At 37.4% G+C, this 21,873-nt stretch overlaps 2 protein-coding genes across 3 annotated transcripts in view; one reads left to right on the forward strand and one right to left on the reverse strand.

Annotated features, from left to right (window-relative positions):
• Positions 1 to 21,873, forward strand: part of LOC137416504 (synapsin-2) — a 360,597-nt gene that overhangs the window by 248,685 nt on the left and 90,039 nt on the right. For both annotated transcript variants that reach the window (XM_078770286.1, XM_078770287.1), the window contains exons 6-8: positions 6,846 to 6,908; positions 11,056 to 11,198; positions 13,119 to 13,193. In XM_078770286.1, coding sequence (XP_078626412.1) covers positions 6,846 to 6,908; positions 11,056 to 11,198; positions 13,119 to 13,193 — 281 coding nt within the window. The remainder of the gene's footprint in view (positions 1 to 6,845; positions 6,909 to 11,055; positions 11,199 to 13,118; positions 13,194 to 21,873) is intronic.
• The window catches only part of LOC144889570 (uncharacterized), a 434,610-nt gene that overhangs the window by 192,289 nt on the left and 220,448 nt on the right, over positions 1 to 21,873 (reverse strand). The window lies entirely within an intron of this gene.

The following is a 21,873-nucleotide window of genomic DNA, read 5'->3' on the forward strand; positions in this document are numbered from 1 at the left end:
ACACACACACTGTTTGAAATTGAAAGATTTTTTCCAACAGCCCGGATCAGCTGGACTTCCTTATTCATGGGTTTCGATCCTTTCAGTCCAGAACCTCTCCAAACGGTGGGTCTACAACCCCAGCCATGGGTTTACATCAGTAGATTGACAACCTCAGCTGTGTCCAGACAGTTAGTCAACCCAGCAATGCAAGTCAGTAATGTTTTTACCATTTATATTGTATTTGATAAATTCCGTTTGGGTGTTATTTTTTGACCTTGAAGAAAACTTGTTTGAATCTGCACTGTTGCTCCCTCAATCTATTGATAAGTTATGCGCAGTATTAGTAAACTTCTGACTATCTGTTTTATTTGTTATTAAGTTCTTTGCATTGTGTAGTTGTTCTCACATAGTAATGGAGCTGCCGCACACATCTCACACACATGGACATACAGCCGAATACACGACAAATAACACAGGATTGTTAGATGAGACAAATAGCCATTGAGATTGGGGCACTTGAATTGAACGTCACTGCCGGGGCGCTTGGGTACAAGTGACATCACTTCCGGGGCGCTCTGGGTACAAGTGACATCACTTCCGGGGCACTCTGGGTACAAGTGACATGATAACAATAGCGCTGCCTTTATCACCCCACTCATCAGGGAATAGGCTTCTTCGAGTATATTGGTTGGGTTGTGTGTGTGTCATTCTGTCTCTCTGTTGTCTATCTGTCTGTGTGTCTGTCTGTCTGTATGTCAATCACCTACAGGTCACAATTTTTAACCGATCTTTACGAAACTTCACCAAATAATAGAGTTGGTCATAAGGCAACTAAGTAGTTAGGGTGCCCATTTTAGGGTGCCTATTGATTTTGAGGTCAAAAGGTCAACATAGGCCAAAGGTGAACAACTTTGTGAAATTTCTAAAATCCTTAATTTTCATCCAATCGACTTGAAATTTGAAGAAGATTTGCATATCAGGTCACTGAATTCAACGACCAATTATTTTAAGGCCACTATCGGCCAACGGTGAACAACTTAGGTAGGATTTCTAAAATCCTCAATTTTAATCCTATTATTGACTTAAAGTTTGAAGAGGATTTGCATATCACGTCACTAAATTCAACGAACAATTATTTTTGAGGTCTAAAGGATAAAACGTCAATAGGCCGGATTTCTAAAATCGTACATTTTCATCCGATTGACTTGGAATTGGAGGAGGATTTGCATATTTGGTCATTGAATTAAACCACCAAATATTTTAAGGTAAAATTTGTTTTATAAATTTCGCAAGTATTGTGCTATGCAAAACGTAAACTGTTCATCCTAGCGGAGATATGCGCTCTCAACCGTTCTGGTTTCGAATGTTTCTGTTTAAAGACATTCGTACAATCACGGCCGGATTTTAAGCCATCACCAATCTCTCCATAACTGAATTTAGGCCTACTAGGGCATGCCCGTACTATATCTATATCTAAAATTATATCCCCCCCCTCTATTTACATGAAATGGTTTGGTCCAAAGCGAACGGCTTGCGAGTACGGTGACAATCCCCCCCCCCCCCCCCCCCTCTATTTACATGAAATGGTTTGGTCCATTCGCAAAGCCAAAGCGAACGGCAGTTACGAATCGCAGTTACGATGAATCGCAAAGTAGTTTTAATTAGTTTTAAAACATAGTTTAACGCCAACATAGTTTGCCAACGTGAAATAAATGAATACGCTCTCAAATGTGCCGTCCGAGGCAGAGTCTGTTCGGCACGTTCGGCACACGTGATAGCTCGCTGCTCTCTGATTGGTTGAATCGTTTTTTGGACATAGCTCGGTAACTACTTGTCCGATTAATATGAAACCTTGAAAAGGCACATCCTCGGGTCCCCAGCAATATACCTGGCAAGTTTCAAGTATATCGGACCGGTAGTTGTCGAGAAACAGCGGTCGCATACACACACACACACAGACAGAGATTAGTGGAATTATAGATAGATATAGTCAAATAGGTCATTGGATATTGCATTGAACATTTAAAATGGCCTCGGGCCCTGCAATCTCTTATTCTGGCCCTGGTACAATGTCGAATGGAAAGGCATCTTGTTTATCAAACTATAATCAAGTACACACATCACACGTACAGTTTGTCAAATTTATCAAGTCTTTCAAGGCTGGGCTTCAATAAACTTTATCAAGTACATGTAAACATCGGTCGAAGCCAAACACACGCCGATTTTGAATCCAAAATGGTGGCCATAGCAGGATCCGTTTAGTTTGAGGCTCATCAGTTGAATGAACTGTTTCAGATATATTTGTGGAACATTTTGCCAATGTTCTGGTTACCTGTGCCACCAAAGGTAGATGGAGTTTATGTTCTCACCCCTGTCTGTTTGTTCGGACAAAAATGTACAATTTTTGTTATATGCCGGTCTGTGTCATTACTTGGCAAAAAAAACATTTTGGACAAGTATGTTGATCACTCTGGTTTGTGTGTGTGTGTGTGTGTGTGTGTGTGTGTGTGTGTGTGTGTGTGTGTGTGTGTGTGTGTGTGTGTGTGTGTGTGTGTGTGTGTGTGTGTGTGTGTGTGTGTGTGTCTGCTCACTTATACTTTCCTACAGGTCGCAATTTTAAACTGATCTTCACAAAACTTCACCAAATGGTAGAGTTAGAGGACCGACAGAGTCTTATTTATTTTGAGTTCAAAGGTCAAGATAGGCCAAAGGTCAACCACTTTTCTCGAAATTTCTAAAATCCTAAATTTTTATCCCATTGACATGGCAGGAAGTCATTACAATGAGCCATGTATGTATGTATGTATGTATGTATGTATGTATGTATGTATGTATGTATGTATGTATGTATGGTCAACATAGGCCAAAGGTGAACCACTTTTTTCAGATCTCTAAAATCTTCAATTTTCATCCGATTGACTTGAAATTTGAATGGGATTTTCATATCAGCTGACTGAATTCAACCACCAACTATTTTTGAGATCAATGTAGGCCAAATGTCAACATTGGCCAAAGGTCAACCACTTTTTTCGAATTCCTGAAATCCTCAATTTTCATCCGATTGACTTGATATTTGAAGAGGATTTACACATCAGCCAACTGAAGTCAACCACCAATTTATATTTGAAGTCAACATATGCCAAAAGGTCAACATAGGCCAAATTTCTAAAATTGTCAATTTTCATCTGATTAACTTAAACTTTGAAGACGATTTGCATATCAGGTCACTGAATTCAACCACTTATTATTTTTGAGGTCAAAAAGATGCTCCACTGAGTGCCATTCTGCTTTGTTCTCTTTTGCCAAGTGTCGCTCTATGAGTGACTTTTCATTACTCCCGCCAGGGAGTAATGCATTCGATCGTGTCCATGTCCGTGTGTGTGTGTGTGTGTGTGTGTGTGTGTGTGTGTGTGTGTGTGTGTGTGTGTGTGTGTGTGTGTGTGTGTGTGTGTGTGTGTGTGCGCGCGTGTGTGTTCGTGTGTTTCTGAACAATATCTGGAAAGTTCTTAACGGATTTGGATGAAAGTTGGTGGGATGATTGCCCTTGGGATAAGGAAGAATTGATTAGTTTTTGGTGAAGCTCAGGATATTATTCGGGATCCAGGAATTTTTTGAAGGATTGTTCACCATTGGAAGATAGGGCTTTTTTTTTTTTAACATTATCTTCTATATATTCTATATTTAACATTGTGATATGAAAATAGTTTTCATATTTGTTGTAAATGTAGTTTAAACTCGTGGTTATGCGTTAGAGCGGTGTATTTTGTTAGCAGCGTCGTCTTCAACGTTCTTTTTTTTCTAATAAAGACATATTCTGTCATTTTAAAACCACCAAAGTGTGTATTCGGTTTCCCCGTTTCATAAAATGTATCGTTTGATACGTATAATGCTTTAAAACTGGGGTTTTTGGGGGTTTTTTTATACCTCAGAAGAGATATCAACATTTACCTCAGCGAATGTCAATCGCGGTGTCAGTATTTGATGAACTTATAAAGACTTAGGTGACTCATAAGTGTGACAAGCATGTGCACGGGATTCTTCCCAGAAGAATGAGTGGTCGCATTAGCTTGCACGACTTAAAATGAGCGAGTTTTGTTTTGACGTTTGGGCCAGTTTTACATGTTGTATCCCTAAGGAATGAAACGAACGTTTTCCTGGCTTACAATTTTATTTGAAGTCAAACATGCCTCAAAATACACTCACTTTTATAGAATTGAACGCTGAATCCGAAAATGTAAGTGAAATTGCCTTGTTTTTTTAAAACATTATCTTCTATATATTCTAAATATATATGCATTGTCTGTCTTGTCTTGTGTTGTCACTGAACTACTCCCTCAATCTTTTGTGAAATCTTACTATTCCAACTTGACCCACGGCGGGAGTATGCGCTCTACTGAGTCTCGTTCTAGTTTGTCTGTTTGTTTCATTGTCCGTGAGCGTGATAACTCGCGAACTATTCTTTCAGCTATTCTGCGATCTTCATTAAACTTCATCAAAGAGGCTTCCGAAGGACAAAAGTGAGGCTGTCAATGTTTTTTGACTTGGTAGGTCAAGGTTCTCTCGTTTATTTGTCCGGGCGATATCTCAGCCATCCTTTGAACTAGGAAGCTGAAATTTGTGCACAATAGTGAACAAGTGCTTTGTCAAAAAGAGATTTTTTTTTTTCGATTAATCAATTAATTGATTAATTACTTAATTATTATGGATTTATTTAGTACTTATTTATTTTCTATCTCATCTGGGCAATATCTTAAGCACCTTTTGAGCAAGGAAGCTAATATTTGGACACGACAATGACCAAGAGATTTGGCTATAAAGGGTATTCAGATTTATTTATTAATCAATTAATCGATTAATTATTTAATTATTATAGATTTATTAAGTACTTATTTATTTTCTATCTCATTTGGGCAATATCTTAAGCACCATTTGAGCAAAGAAGCTAATATTTGGACACGACAATGACCAAGAGATTTGGCTATAAAGGGTATTCAGATTTATTTATTAATCAATTAATCGATTAATTATTTAATTATTATAGATTTATTAAGTACTTATTTATTTTCTATCTCATTTGGGCAATATCTTAAGCACCATTTGAGCAAAGAAGCTAATATTTGGACACGACAATGACCAAGAGATTTGGCTATAAAGCGTATTCAGATTTATTTATTAATCAATTAATCGATTAATTATTTAATTATTATGGATTTATTAAGTACTTATTTATTTTCTATCTCATTTGGGCAATATCTTAAGCACCATTTGAGCAAAGAAGCTAATATTTGGACACGACAATGACCAAGAGATTTGGCTATAAAGCGTATTCAGATTTATTTATTAATCAATTAATCGATTAATTATTTAATTATTATGGATTTATTAAGTACTTATTTATTTTCTATCTCATCTGGGCAATATCTTAAGCACCTTTTGAGCAAGGAAGCTAATATTTGGACACGACAATGACGAAGATATTTGGCTATAAAGGGTATTCAGATTTATTTATTAATCAATTAATCGATTAATTATTTAATTATTATGGATTTATTTAGTACTTATTTATTTTCTATCGCATCTGGGCAATATCTTAAGCACCTTTTGAGCAAGGAAGCTAATATTTGGACACGACAATGACCAAGAGATTTGGCTATAAATGGTATTCAGATTTATTTATTAATCAATTAATCGATTAATTATTTAATTATTCGATTAATTACTTCATTTTCAAAAACTTACAGATTCCGATTGAAACAGTGGTGGCTTAGCTATGCGATTAGCAAATTGCTTAAGAAATTAATTATTTTACGATTATCATTTATTTATTTTAATTACAGAATCAATAAATCAATCGATTATATTGATTCTCTCGATTTTCATCATACCTGTCAGGCTACCGCTTGACATCCTTTCTCGTTTGTTGTTTGTTTGTGAACAGGATATCTCAAAAAGTTGTGGACGGATTCGAACGAAACTGCGTGGACAGGTTGCGTGTGTGACAAGGAAGAATTGGTTCGATTTTGGTGAAGATCTGTAATCCTTTTACATATCTGCCCCAACGTTACCACCACAAACAGAAACACAACCCGATCTTCTTAGGTTCTGTTTGCTTTGTAAGACAGCTCTCATGACGTCATTGACGAGTTCAACATGCTTGTTGCATCCCCCACCCCATCTCTCTCAGAGCACGTGCATTTGATGCTGCAGCTGCTTAGGATTCTCCTTGGTTTGCCATGGAATGCCAGGAATTCCCAGCGAAAAGTTTTTTTGCTTTGCACTTTGAACCCACGTGGTCATTGTTTGGGTCACGGGATTTTGAATTTTTTTTTGACTTTTATGCGAATCGAGCGATGCTTCTGACGATCAAAAATGATTTCAATGAAGATCACACGCTCTGTATTTCCAAGATGCTCGAGTTTACAAGGAGAAGCAAAAAATGGTCATTTCACATTTAGATGATGGAGTTTCAACCACGTGATGTTCTCCCATTTGTCAAGAACTTGTGATCCGTATAGGTCTTTTTTGTATACTAAGTCGAGGCTCGTGTAAGAGTTAAAACTTGGTTTTTATCCCCATCAGAGAGCATGTACTGTTAACTGAATTGGTCGTTCTGGTGCACTACCTGTTGGGGGTGCTGCACCATGGAGCACTCCGTCCAGTGTGTGCGACACCTTTCGGCTGGTCACGTGACCAAATATAACGTGTTAATGTGTTAAATGAGATAGGCATGTTAGGTTTAACGATTCGAAAGTAGGTGTCGAATGTGTCAAGGAATAGTTAACAGAATCAGTAAGGTAGCTACAATCAGTTGCATTACTTGTGACGTCATGTGTATGTGTTTTTTATTTATTTATCTCCAACAGACAAGCCCGCCATCGTTCCCCGCAGTGGTGAAAATTGGTCAGGCTCACGCAGGCATGGGAAAGGTATGTTTATTTGCCTTTGATGTGAGTTGTGTTAATGGACAGCATTTCGATCCAGGGTCAGCAGGGACAGGTGTAACTAATCATCGGTACTCTGTTCGGCGAGTGGAGATGAGCACATGCCCCTTTTGGTCGATGCTGTGCACAAGCACGACAATGCAAAATAGGCTTCCCCCTCCCCCCTTGCAGGTTCTATAACTAACTACATAACTACTGTCATCAAACTAAAATATTCCAATTCTATGTTTGTATTTATGTATGTATTGTGTATGTATGTATATGTATGTATGTATTGTGTATGTATATGTATGTATGTATTGTGTATGTACGAGTATGTATATGTATGTATGTATTGTGTATGTATGTATATGTATGTATGTATAGTGTATGTATGTATATGTATGTATGTATAGTGTATGTATGTATATGTATGTATGTATAGTGTATGTATGTATATGTATGTATGTATTGTGTATGTATGTATGTATTGTGTATGTATGTATATGTATGTATGTATGTATGTATGTATGTGTATGTACGTATGCGTATGTATGTATATGTATGTATGTATGTACTGTATATGTATGTATGTATGTATATGTATGTATGTATATATACAACTAATTGTGTATGAACGTATGTGTATGTATGTATTGTGTGTGTATGTATATGTATGTATGCATGTATGTGTATGTATGTATTGTGTATGTACATATGTGTATGTATGTATTGTGTATGTATGTATGTGAATGTATGTATATGTATGTATGCATGTGTATGAATGGTATTGTATATGTACGTACTGTATGTGTATGAATGGTATTGTGTATGTACGTATGTGTATGTATTTATGTATGTACATATATATATATATATATATATATATATATATATATATATATATATATATATATATATATATATATATATATATATATATATATCTGTGTATGGATGCATGTACATATTTACTATATGTGTGTACGCATGTATTATGTATGTATGTATGTATGTATGTATGTATGTATGTCGGTAGACATGTATATTTATGTAAACGGCTTGGCCGATCTCAACCAAATTTTGCATAGGTGCTGAGGGTTCATGTGAGTCGGTCATGGCTCATGGGCACAATTAAAATTGACCATTTACCGGCTGAGCCTGATGAGATGACCCAGACAAAATGGCAGGTATTGTGTGCATATTATTTCAGGTCAAATTATAATATAAAGGGGGTAAGTGATACCAGAATAATTTATATAAAGGGGATAGTGGAGGGGAGGCGGATGCTGTCCAGATAGCATTGTGCAAGGTAGTTGACTGACACCGTAATTCGCTCCTGGGGGTAGCAGGTATATTTACCAGTTATAATAATTTACTCGTTATGATTCATCCTTGCTGGTTGTGCCCACTTATGCCCTGTTGCCCCACTATCAGCTCAACCTAGCTTTACCACGAGTCTCGCTCTTGTAGGGAAATAAACAATTGTGATCCTTCACGGATGCTCCTTTTAGAGATGCACTTTGCAGACACCGGACCGAATGTGCTGAAAAATTTATCATTTTTCCCAGAATTGATGTGGCTCCTCCGCTGTTTACTCAAGACTCAAAATTGCTGCTATAAATCGCTAAGGAATTGCTTTTCCTTTTTTTTGCTTTTCGCTAAGAATCGAGTCGGGCTTGTAGGACTAAATGCACAATGAGCCTCGGTGTTAAACGTTTCCCGTGCCCCGAGATTGAACCGGGAGCATAAAGGCAGACAAAGGTATCCTGACAACGCGACATCACCCTGACCCGGCAAGAGCAATGCTACTTGCAAACAGAGTATGAGATTTGGTTTGGAAGAAGTTTTGCTGTTTTGTCCCACTGCTTTCCTTTTGATCCATTTTGTCTGTTTATCAATTTCCAATGTGATTTTGCTCTTCTATGAGTCTCCATGCCTGAATATTGTTTCAAATGAGATACAACTTTTGAGCTGTGATCAGAGATCGTTCCCGGTATAGACATCTCAATAGATTATCCAATTGGTTGAAATTTTCCCTTGAACTTTTAAAGTTTTTTTTTCAAAAAGCGCCACACCAAGACTAAACACCTAATACCTCCCTCCGGGAACTATAATAATTGAAAATTAGAAAAATTAAATAACCAAAAATAAAAAAAATTTAATTGAAAATTTAAAACATTAAAATTTAAAAATTTTAAAATTAAAATAATAATTGAAAATTGAAAAAATAAATAATTTTACAAACAAATATTTAAATAAATGAAAAAAAAAATTTAAATTTGAAAAAGATTAAATAATTTAAAATTTGAGGAAAAAAAATAATGGAAAAATTAAATATTTAAAAATAGTACTAATGAAAAATTATACTTTAAAAAGCTGGATACCATGGACACCAAGACGAAAAACTTAATGAAAAAAATAATTAACAATTGAGAATTTTAAATTAAAAATTTTAAACGTTAAGATTAAAAAATTGAAAAGGATAATTGAAAATTGAAAAAAAATGTAAAACTTGAAAAAAAAAATTTTTTAATTTTAACAAATATTTAAATAGATTTAAAAAACATAATTGAAGTTTGAAGGAGATTAAACAATTGAAAATTGGCTGAAATACAATAATAAAAAATTTGAAGGAAAAAATAATCGAATAGTTAAATAATTAAAAATCTTAATAGTGGAAAATTATTCTTCAAAAAGCAGTATACGATGAACACCAAGACAAACCACTTAATTTTAAAAACAACTGACAATTAAAAATATTGAATTCTAAATTTAAAACATTAAGATTCAATAATTTGAAATTGAAAAAAATAATTGAAAATTGAAAAAAAATGGAAAACTTGAAAAATGAAAAAATAAATAATTCTAAAAACAAATATTTAAATAAATTATAAAACAAATAATTGAAATTTAAAAAGATTAAATAATTGAAAATTTGAAGGAAAAGAATAATGGAAAAATTAAATAGTTAAAATTAGTACGAATGGAAAATTTTTCTTGAAAAAGCTGGATACCATAGGCACCAAGATGAAACACTTAATGAAAAAAATAACTAACAATTGAGAATTTAAAATAAAAAATTTAAAACATTAAAATTAAAAAATTGAAAATAATTATTGAAAAAAAATGGAAAACTTGAAAATTGAAAAAATAAATAATTTTAAAAACAAATATTTTAAATAAATAAATAAACAAACTTGAAGTTTGAAGAAAATTAAACAATTGAAAATTGGGGAAATTAAATATTTTAAAATTTGAAGGGAAAAAAGCAAATAATTAAATAATTAAATAATTAAAAATATGAATAGTGGAAAATTATTCTTCAAAAAGCTGGATACCATGGACACCAAGAGAAAACACTTAATGAAAAAACTAACAATTGATAATTTTAAATTTTAAATTTAAAACATTAAAATAAAAAAATTGAAAATTGAAAGAAATAATTGAAAACAAATGGAAAACTTGGAAATTGAAAAAATTAATAATTTTAAAAACAAATATTTTAAATAAATGAAAAAATAAATAATTGAAGTTTGAAGAAGATTAAACAATCTAAAATTGTGGAAAATTAAATAATTGAAAATTTGAAGGGAAAAAATCAAATAATTAAATTAATAAATAATTTCAAATATTAATAGTGGAAAATTATTGTTCAAAAAGCAGGATACCATGGACACCAAGACAAAAGACTTAAAGAAAAAAAAAGAACACAATTGAAAATTTTTAATTTGAAATTTAAAACAATTGAAAATTGAAAAAAATATATGAAAATTGAAAAAAAATGGAAAACTTTAAAATTGAAAAAATAAAACATTTACAAACAAATATTTAAATAAATGAAAAACAAATAATTGAAATTTGAAAAAGATTAAATAACTGAAAATTTGAGGAAAAATAAAAAATTGTGCCCAAAAATTTAATTGTGCCCAAAAAGCTTTGGCCTAGAAAAATAAAAAATAAAACTCTACCGAGTGCCGTTCTAGTTGATTGTGTATCATGATCCCCCTTGATAACTACCTAGCCTCATTGGAATGTTTCCTGGTGTATAACTTCTAAGGAGGCTCAATGGACTGTGAACCTCCAGGAAAATTAGAAAAAACTGTATCAGACTCTCAAGTCCAGACACAGACTGTTCCACTGTTTCTTCCAGGTGAAGGTGGAAAATGCACAGGATTTCGAAGACACTGCCGGTCTGGTTGCTCTGGCCAAGACCTATGCCACAAGCGAGCCTTACATCGATTCAAAATACGACATCCGTATTCAGAAGATCGGTCAAAACTACAAGGCCTACATGTGAGCCACACTTCCTGCTCATGCACCACTTTAGTCGCTCATCTGTTGCATGCAATTACGAGCAAAGCAATTTAACATTCTGGAAGCCGGTAACAACTCCCTTAATCCTGACACTTGTGTTTTGGGTTAACTGGTTAATTGGAGTCAGAGGTGAAGTCGTACTAGGAGGTTGCTCCTAAGTGTGTTCATGGAGGAACTAAACTCACCTACTTATGCGGATACTAACTCACTACATTTACCTAAGCAGTTATTATCACACTAGTATAAAAGCCCGTCAAAAATGACGGGTTGGATCAATTTATTTGACGGTGCAGCCTCATGAGCATGCCAAAGTCTGAAGCCTCGGCCTAGTGTCAGGTGTGCTTATATCTTCTTTATTTATTGGACATCATACGGATGTAAATGAATACTCAGTTTACGCTGCGTGGATTGCACATCATGTGCAACAAAGTTGACCTCCCTGCGCATTGTATTTATTGTTATTTTTAAAAACGCTTCTGTACACCGCCCATGAGGCTCAGTTTGCAAACCACCGTCTACATTTTCAATACAAGAGACACAATTACTCTTTTATGGAAGATGTTTTTCGAGTTTGTTTTATCCTCAAAAATAGACCGTAGTGAACACACATTCATGTTAAAGGATTGGTCCTCCTCAATGAGGATACAACAAGAATCCCTCCTCTCTTTAGTCCTCTGATGGAGCTGCTCTCTGCTCTTCTGAAAAGCAAATTGAAACGACAAATTCCCCCAAAGATGCACCCCTCTTTACTAAATCATTAACATATTCCTAGTTAGAGTGAAGTTTATCAAAACACGTGGCTTGTTAAAAAGTTCAAATGGATGGGAACTGTTCGCACTGTTTTTTTATATTGATTTTTGATAACTTATCAGATGTATGGTTTAACAACAATTGTTTTCCTGGATTTTTGTCCTTTTAGTTATATGGAGGAAGCAGGTAGAGGATCAAAAAATGATTTTTCAATAAATGATCAATTTTTCAAATTATTGGAGATATTTACGCATTTTAAATAATAATATTGAAGACCCATACTTTTGACAGAGCTTTGGGACAACCCCAATCCTGGACTTCCAGGTGAAGCCACTCTTGCCGCAGAATATCCGACTTTTTAATGTTGGAGGCTCCAGGCACGGACTATATAGCCCTCATCGAGGGAGACTGGTGATGTACGTGACTGTACATCACTTACAGTCACGTGAGAGCATTAAATAATAGAGAAGAAAAGTGTCTGGTGTTTGTTTGCGAGAAAGAGAGATTAAAGCTAGCCCGGTAGCTATAGTTTGAGTGAGACAGAAAGTAAGACCAGCAATCCTGACACGGAGAGCTTAGGATGGCTCCGGGTACCACTTTAACGCTCCTAAGTCAGAACGGTAGTACCACCCTGGGTGGTTGCTGTCTACAATATACTACCTAAATGGTAGGCCACCACCGTAAACTGAAGATAACAGGAATGTTGTAATTTCTCCAGGGTGCCGGCGATAACTCGGCTACACTTTGTGAAATAACGCTATATTTAATCATCAATACTCCTGCCATAAACTAAGAAACCAATCCAATGTTTTCGATGATAGGCCACCATCGAAAACAGTCTTCCTTATGTAGCTGTAAAATAGCAAACTTGTGCACAATTGAGGAACAGCACAGCCTGGACAAGGCCTGAACTCCTATATTGGCACACCTGAACTACTATCCACCTTGAAAGGCCCGACTAAGGGAAAACAGGCAGGTTTTCAAGAAGGAAATAATTAAAAGCATTTTATTGATCAACACACTAGAAATTATTGGATGTTTTGGAGCAAAAGTGAAGATTTTTGTGACAAACAACATATCTAGAAGAAGCGGAACGAGTTACGCAACTGGGAATTAAGAATCTGCCATCAATCTTTGCTCCGCAAACAGGAGAACGTCCATCTGCGGAAGCTGGAAGGCCAACACGGGATCGGCTATGCTGGAACAGATTGCGATGGTCGAGCGGTAAGATTTGTCTCGGTTGTGTATTCTGTGCGGCTGGTCATGAGATGTGCCAGCAAATAGGTTCTTCCTAATCATTTCCTGGTGACCTTTATATTAAATTTTTTTTTTGCTCTATTCCCAAATAAACAAGTCCTCCTCGTACTCCTGAAATGGAGAAATGCACTCCATTCAGGTCGTTTGCGACCACAAAATCCTGTTAATGTCCGTTTAACCAGGGAAAGTGTTTGTGGCAACTACCCCCAAGTGTGTCTATCTATAATGGAGTGAGATAATTTTTTCCCTCTGTGTGCATGTCTGGAAGTCAAACAAATTTTAAAACAAAAAATAGCTAAATTAGAGATTGCAGACCCTCACCAGGACGTTTGTAGTTTGTGTGGTGTTTATTACCTGCTGTGTTTGTGTTGTTTATTGATGACATAAATTTATGTTCAACCGGATATGACGGCTGAATCACGTGACCGATGACGTCATTAATTTAATTCTCCCATCCAATTTTTGTGTAGATCATGCACAAGAAATTTCAAACTGATCGGATCAAGCATTCTACTTGTCTAATTATGAGGTCATAATAAAGATGCTGATAACATCGTCATGAATATACATACAGTCACGTGAAAAAGTAAGTACACCCCATGTAAAGTTTTGACTTTTTCAACATATTTAAACATACCGCTATTTAATCTTCATTTCAACAATAATGATAGATAAAGGTGATATATTATAACAAATATCATGAAACATTTACATTTTGTAGTCCATTGTAAAATTTAAATAAACATAAATGCACATTTCGCATGTGGAAAAAATAAGTACACCCTTGGCTCTAATAGGTGGTCTTGCCCCCTTTAGCAGAAACAACCTCAAGTATGCATTTCTTATATAACTGTTAACATCGACTGGGAGAACTTTTTGCCCACTCCTCCATGCAGAATTCTTTCTGCTGTGTGATGTTTGAGGGGTTTCTTGCATGCACAGCTCATTTCAAATCCCCCCACAACATCTCCATGGGATTTAGATCCGGGCTTTGACTTGGCCATTCCAGAACCCTCCATTTCTTTCTTTTCAGCAATTCCTTGGTGGATTTACTGATTTGTTTATGGTCATTGTCATGTTGCAAGATCCACCTTCGGTTGAGCTTCAACTTTCCGACAGATGGCCTCACATTATCCTCAAGCACCCTCTGGTACAATGAAGAATTCATAGTGGATTCTATGATGGTGAGCTGCCCAGGCCCTGATGCAGCAAAGCTGCCCCAAATCATAATATTTCCACCACCATGCTTTACAGTTGGTATCAGGTTCTTGTGGTCAAATGCTGTCTTTGGTTTTTGCCAAACATGTTTTCTGGTACTGTGCCCAAATAGCTCTCTCTACCTTTGACTCATCTGTCCAGAGCACATTGTTCCAGAAGTGCTGGTCTTTGCTTACGTGTTCATTGGCAAACTTTAGTCTTGCCCTGATGATCTTTCTGGACAGCAAAGGTTTCCTCCTGGCACACCTCCCATGTATATCAAATTTGTGCAGCCTCTTTCTCATCTTTGTGCAGCCTCAAATTTGTGCACTCATCTATCCAGAGCACATTGTTCCAGAAGTGCTGGTGTTTGCCTGCGTGTTCATTGGCAAACTTTAGTCTTGCCCTGATGATCTTTCTGGACAGCAAAGGTTTCCTCCTGGCACACCTCCCATGTATATCAAATTTGCGCAGCCTCTTTTGCACTTGTTTGCACGGTGGACTCGTGCACTTTGACATCAACAGTGACAAGAGCTACCTGTAGGTCCCGTGATGACATTCTGGAGTTCTTAGAGACTTATTTCAGCATCTTGCGGTCTGCTCTCGGGCTGAACTTGCTGGGGCGGCCTGGCCTGAACAAGTTGGCAGTTGTTTGGAATCTTCTCCACTTCTAGATGATCTTCCAGACAGTCGAATGATTGATTTCAAATTGTTTGGAGATCTTTTTAAATCCCTTCCCAGACTCGTAGGCATCTATAACCTTCTTTCTGAAGGCCTCAGAGAACTCTTTTGATCTAGGCATGGTGACGCCGCACACTTCAACAACAAAGAGCAAACCAAACTAAATGTCTGAGGTTTAAATAAGACAGGTTCCTCCAAGATCCTCTCGAACGATGTTCTAATCATTTGCACCTGAGCTGGTGCACCTCATTCTAATTTTAGGTATTTGAAGTAGTGATAAATATAGGGGTGTACTTACATTTTCCACATGCGAAATTTGCATTTATGTTTATTTAAATTATATAATGGACTACAAAATGTAAATGTTTCATGATATTTGTTATATTATATCACCTTTATCTATCAATATTGTTGAAATGAAGATCAAATAGCTGTATGTTGAAATATGTTGAAAAAGCCAAAACTTTACATGGGGTGTACTTACTTTTTCACGTGACTGTATGTTGTTCCCCATGGATATACCTGACAATGATCCAAATTTCACTTTTAGCCGCGTCGCAGACGCTGCTAATAGAGTGCCCTCTGCTGTTGTTGTTGTTGTTCTTCTTCTTGTTCTTGTTCTTGCAGAGAAGACAAAACCTCAAAACTCCACCCATTCTGCGAACCATAGCTCCACCCATTGTGGGAGAGGCTTCATATAAACAAATATCCACCATTTTATTAACTCGCATAGCTTTGAGGCCTGTTTTGTAGGCCCGTGGTGTCTTCCTCTCTCACACAGTTTTATTTCAAATCAAATTCGATATATCATTTCATTTTTCACAGTCGCTAACATAGTTTTAGACTCGGTTGAAAAAAAACGGGAAGAAAATCCGATGGAAGTTGCCCTTTATAGAACGAAATGAATTCTCAAAGGCCTGTAACTTCAAGTCCATTGAGATTTTTTTTTTTAAATCGCGGCATGGTCAGTCATACACCGCCCGAAATAACAGACGGGAAAATGCCTAGATATATATATTTTGTTTAAATCGCGGCATGGTCAGTCATACACCGCCCAAAATAACAGACGGGAAAATGCTGAGATATATTAAAAATTCGTCCATTTGATGACAATCGTCACGATGAAATATTTAATTTATACGTCGTCACAATAATGTGGAGAGAGGAGCATAGCTTCGTTCACATGTCGCCACATACGGGAAATTGCCGAGATATATATTTTTTAAATCGCGGCATGGTCAGTCATACACCGCCTGAAATAACAGACGGGAAAATGCCGAGATATATTAAAAATTCGTCCATTTGATGACAATCGTCACGATGAAATATTTAATTTATACGTCGTCACAATAATGTGGAGAGAGGAGCATAGCTTCGTTCACGTGTCGCCACACACGGGAAATTGCCGAGATATATTTTTTTTAAATCGCGGCATGGTCACTGGTCAGTCATACACCGCCTGAAATAACAGACGGGAAAATGCCGAGATATATTAAAAATTCGTCGCCACACACGGGAAATTGCCGAGATATATTTTCACTTTGCACAAAAATAACATCAAGTAATCGAATCAATAGGAATGTCCTGTGCCTATAACATCGACGTTATAGGCACAGCTGCATCTAGGCATTGTGTAACATCGACGCGGCTTTTGTTTTAATTAAACCTTTTTGTACTTGTTTCCTATGGAGTGGTTTCAGAGATATAGAGGTGAAAAGCTTTATGGTTTTTCCAAGATGGCGCCAGTACCACATGACATATGACATCATAATTATCATTAACACAATTTTACAGGAGGAGGCGCCCCTCCAGTGAAATGTTCTTGTCAATCGGACCAACGGTTACAGAGAATAGCATACTCGTTCTGTGCAAACAACCAGACATACAAACAAACAAACGGACCCAAATGCAATACTCTCTCCTCTGGTGAGGGTAAAAATTATGGGGGCCGAACCACGTGACCGATGATGTCATTATTTATTTATTTTTCTCCACCAATTTATCCCCAGATTATGCTCAAGAAATTTCATCCTAATCGGATGAAGTCTTGTACTTGTCGAATTATGACATCATAATGGAGGCACCTATGACATCATCATTAACATATGTTATTCCCAATGGAGAGTTCTTTACAATGAGCCATGTGTCATTTATTTTCTACGCAGCGCTTTCGGAGATATAGCGGTTCAAGGTTTTTTGTTTTATCCAAGATGGCGCCCGCACGACGTGACCTATGACGTCATAATTATTATTTAAAAATTATACAGGAGGAGGCGCAGCCATGGTGAAAATTGTAAAAGACGCTGCATCGACGGCGGTAAACTTTAAGAATTTTTTTTCTACAACCTTTAAAACCTTTATTTTATTTAAATTTAATTATATACTGTACTTGAATGCTGTAGAGCACAAACTGCCTCATTGGCGCCTTCCAAACCCTCCCTTTAGCAGTGCTATACTTGGGACAAAATATTATGGCATTTTACGTCATCACGACCAATCAAAAATTTGCCTCTCGCAGACCCTGCTCATATCCTTGTTTCTCAAGATTGAGTGTGATAATGTGTTCTATGAACTCTCTGGTTACCCTGCGCTCGCGTAGCGAAAAGTGCGGTTAAGCGATCGGGCATGTCCGTGCATGTCTGTATCTTTAAAATAAATTTTCTCAGCAACAGTTGGTCCGATTGACACGAAATTTTCACCATAGTATTCGTCTACTCGTGTCGAATTTTTGTGATAATAATGACGTCGTAGATCACGTGGTATGAGTGTCATCTTGGTTAAATTCATTTCCTCGGCAACCGTTAGTCCGATTGACAAAATTTTCACCGTAGTATGCGTATACTTGTGCAGAGTTTTTTTTATTGATAATTATGACGTCATAGGTCATGTGGTACCGGCACTATCTTGGCAATAAACTAACAACTTTTGACCTCTTACATCTCCGAAACTGCTCCATAAATATTTTTTTTGAAACGTGGCTCATTGTGAATAACTCTGCATGGGAAATAAGTGTTGTTAACGATGACGTCATTGTAGCCTTCATCATGACATCATAAGTCGACAAGTACAACGCTTAGTCCAATCAGTTTGAAATTTATTGAGCGTGAGCTACGCAACAATTATATTGGAGAAAGTAAATTTATGACGTCATCGGTCACGTGAACTGGCAGCCTTTTTGGATCAGAGGGAAAAAAACTTTAAAAACCATACAGTTGGCTCGCACCACGTCGACTCTGCAAGGTAAATATTCTATAAATACCGTGTAGTTGATTTTGTGATGTAGCTGTGCATTAATTGAATGGTCCAATGACACTACATGACCAGATGGTTCCCCAGATAGTTACAACTCCATGACACTTTCAGTTCCTGCTCAATAACAAGGTGAACATCAGTTTCTCCAATTAACGCAATTGCATCTGTTGATACAGCTGGTTATTGTGAAAGCGGCTTCTTATAATATAACTACAAAATGCGATTGAACAGAGTTACTTTGTTGTTTTTCTCGACAAGACCATGGCTCATGGAAGAGCATCGGGTGGAGGGTAGGAAATTATTGCGGGACAGTGGAGCAACTGCTCGACTCAATTAGCAAAGGAATGGACAAGCAGGTAATGAGGAGGCAAGGAGGGATGGAAGCACAGGAACCTGCAAGTAGCAACGTTGGGATAGGAAAGGTAAATGGGGGTAATAAAGATTGTGGATAAGGATGTGGGGGGGATGACAGGAGCATCCTCTTGTGACTCATCTAAAAACTGTTCACAAAACTCTATTTGGCAAAGTGGATCATTCATTAAATATTGAGGGTTGCACCTGGTGCCTGTACCTTTTCAACTTGACATATTTAGCCCTGCCTGTCTGTTTGTCTGTACGTCTGTTGGTGAACAGGATATCTCAAAAAGTTGTGGACGGATTCGGATAAAATGTAGTGGAGAGGTCGCGCATGTGACAAGGAAGAATTGATTAAATTCCGGTGAAGATCCGAATCCGGATCCGGATCAGAGATTTTTTTTTTTCGTGATTCTTCCTTTCAAAAATTTGTGGACGAGTGATGATAAAACTTGGTGGATGAATTGGTTAGGTGACAAGAACAAGCCGATAGTCACACATCTCTACATATCTGTCTTAAAAACTAGAACGGCACTCAGTAGAGAGCATACCTCCACCAGGTGAACAGTTTACGTTTTTTATCCCAGAGTAGACCAGAAAATCACAACACAAAATCACAATTAACAAAATCATCCGTCCATAACTTTTTGAGATATCCTGCTTTGTATCGTTTTTGGCCCTATCTCCCAATGGTGAATAATCACTTAAAATTTTCTTCTAGCAGGATCTGGATCCCGCTCTTCACCAAAATTGAATCGATACTTCCTTGTCACACACACAACCTGTCCACCAAGTTTTGTCCAAATCCATCTGTAACTTCTTGAAATATCCCGCAATGTATAGTTTTTGGCCCTATCTCTCAATGGTGAAGTCACTTAAAAAATTTAATAATTCTCATATCCGAATCCATATTCAGATCTTCACCAAAATCTAATGGAATCGTACTTGTCCGACACCCAACCAGTCCACCAAATTTCGTCCAAATCAGTCCATAACTTTTTGAGATGTCCTGCTATGTATCGTTTTTGTCCCCGTCTCCCAATGGTGAAGAATCACTTTTAAAGTTCTAGTATCCGGATCCGAATCCGGATCTTCACCAAAATCTAATCATTTCGTCCTTGTCACATACGCTACATCTCTGCCGAATTTCCTCCGAATCCGTCCATAACTTTTTGAGATATTTTGTTCACAAGCAAACAAACAGACAACCAGACAGGGGTGAAAACATAACCTCCATCCACCTTTTGTGGCCGAGGTAATAAGAAATATGATCTCCTGCCTCAATGTGAAAATCAATGAGTTTCACTTGATCTCGGTAACCTAGGTTTTAGGCCACCCTGGATATCCAGGTCCAAACCTGCTCTACGCATGAGCTACTGAAGCAGTTTCTTGCCTCGGACTGCAATCCTGGATGGGTCGCCACTCCAACACAGGAAGTCATGGCAGGAATTTCCAATTTGATAGCTCGCCTTCTCCTCACGAAGTACACCATGGGATCTTTAACTTCCACCAACTAATTCCGGCAGACGGGGCGCCCAGTATAACGTCCACCCTGGGTATGGAAAGATCAATACCTACGTTACCCTCAAGCTCTCCTCTAGTTTTAGACGCATGATTTTCCCTTTTGAGTCAAAGCTTTTGTTTTTGCCTTCACCGGAGAATTCTTTACGACCTGCCGTGCAGCAAGTACAGGACATCATTCTCAATTGTATCATTCCTGGAAACACGTATTGCCCCAAAGGTGCTCTTCGGCAAACAATTAATCGATCACCGAACTGTCTGTAAGTTTCAACAGCATTGACGTTTTCGTTCACCAGAAATTTCATAAGCATAACGCTTGTCCACCCATTTATCATTACCCCACCTGCCGCCATCTTGATTTTGAGCAGACGCATTAAAAGCAGGAAATGCACAATTTAAGGGGAAGATGAATTCTCTCCAAATTAATGAATCATCTTTATCTATATTCCAAACAGGAGTGTCTGTCTGTCTGTGTGTCTGTCTGTCAGTCCGTCCCTTCTAAGGTGGTGGGAAGTTTCATAAATGTCTCAATATAATTATGATTTTTACATTCGTACAAAGCGTTTCATATCCGCGCTTTCTCACGGGCAGATTCGTCTGTATGGGTTACCACGTCAGATCGGAGTCTTTATATTTGTTTACATCACGAGTGTTTTAAACATTGTATTTTGTTATAATAATGTTATATTATTAATTCGTGATTGGAATGATGCTGTTAGGAATGAAAATATAGAGAGATTTCGTTTAAAGCAGAATGAGGAATTTACGTGAGGGTTTCCACCCGTGACATTCGTGGATTTCGTGAATTCGTGAATTCGGCATTTGTAGTTTCGCCATTGACCGCGTGTAGAAACATTCAATTGCAGTACGTTTTTTGCCCAAGTCTTTCACGAACCGGCTGCCCATGCCTGACGTTCAACTGAAGGTTGCACAGGAATGTGGAATTAATTGGTTCATGGTTTGCCATTCACTATTTCTGCGTTATCTGTTTGCTTTTGGCCTCCCACCTGTTCGTAGCATGAATACCGCGCTAGCCTCTTTATTTTACAAGTCCTCTTTGTCTATTCGCTTACGACTGTTCTCTCTGTCGTGCCATCCCTCGTTCTTCAGATCAGCAGGTTGCAGCCTCTTCCCTTTCTCCAGACCTTGACCAAATCACAAGCTGGTCAAACACTTGGAATATGTCTTTCAATCCGGATAAATTGCACATTCGCACGATCTCCGAAAGAGCCGTCTGGCAAACCCTCATGTCAACTTTCTTAGCAATCCTCTTGAGGAAGTTCAGTCACTCAAACTCCTGGGTCTCACTATCAGCCACGATCTTTCTTGGGTAAACGACATTTCAAAGATGGCCTCCAACGCCAGTCACCGACAAAGTCCTTCCTTGGGACACCTGAACGCCTATCCACCGACAAGGCCTTCATCCGGAAGCTTGATGGAGTACTGCTCTCCTACTCTGGGCTGGCGCTCCTGCCTCACACTTTGCTCAGATTGACTGCATGGAAACTAAGGCCTTCAAGATCAATGCAAATCACCCCAATAAAGGTTAGTTATGGACCGATCACTTTCCCACCATAGACAGGACGGTGGTCTCTCTGTCTTCTGCCACCTCTCCTTTCTTGTCTTGTACCCTCTGCTATTT

Source organism: Myxine glutinosa, chromosome 1 (assembly GCF_964187855.1).
Source record: "Myxine glutinosa chromosome 1, kmMyxGlut1.1, whole genome shotgun sequence".
Taxonomy (NCBI): Eukaryota; Metazoa; Chordata; class Myxini; order Myxiniformes; family Myxinidae; genus Myxine; species Myxine glutinosa.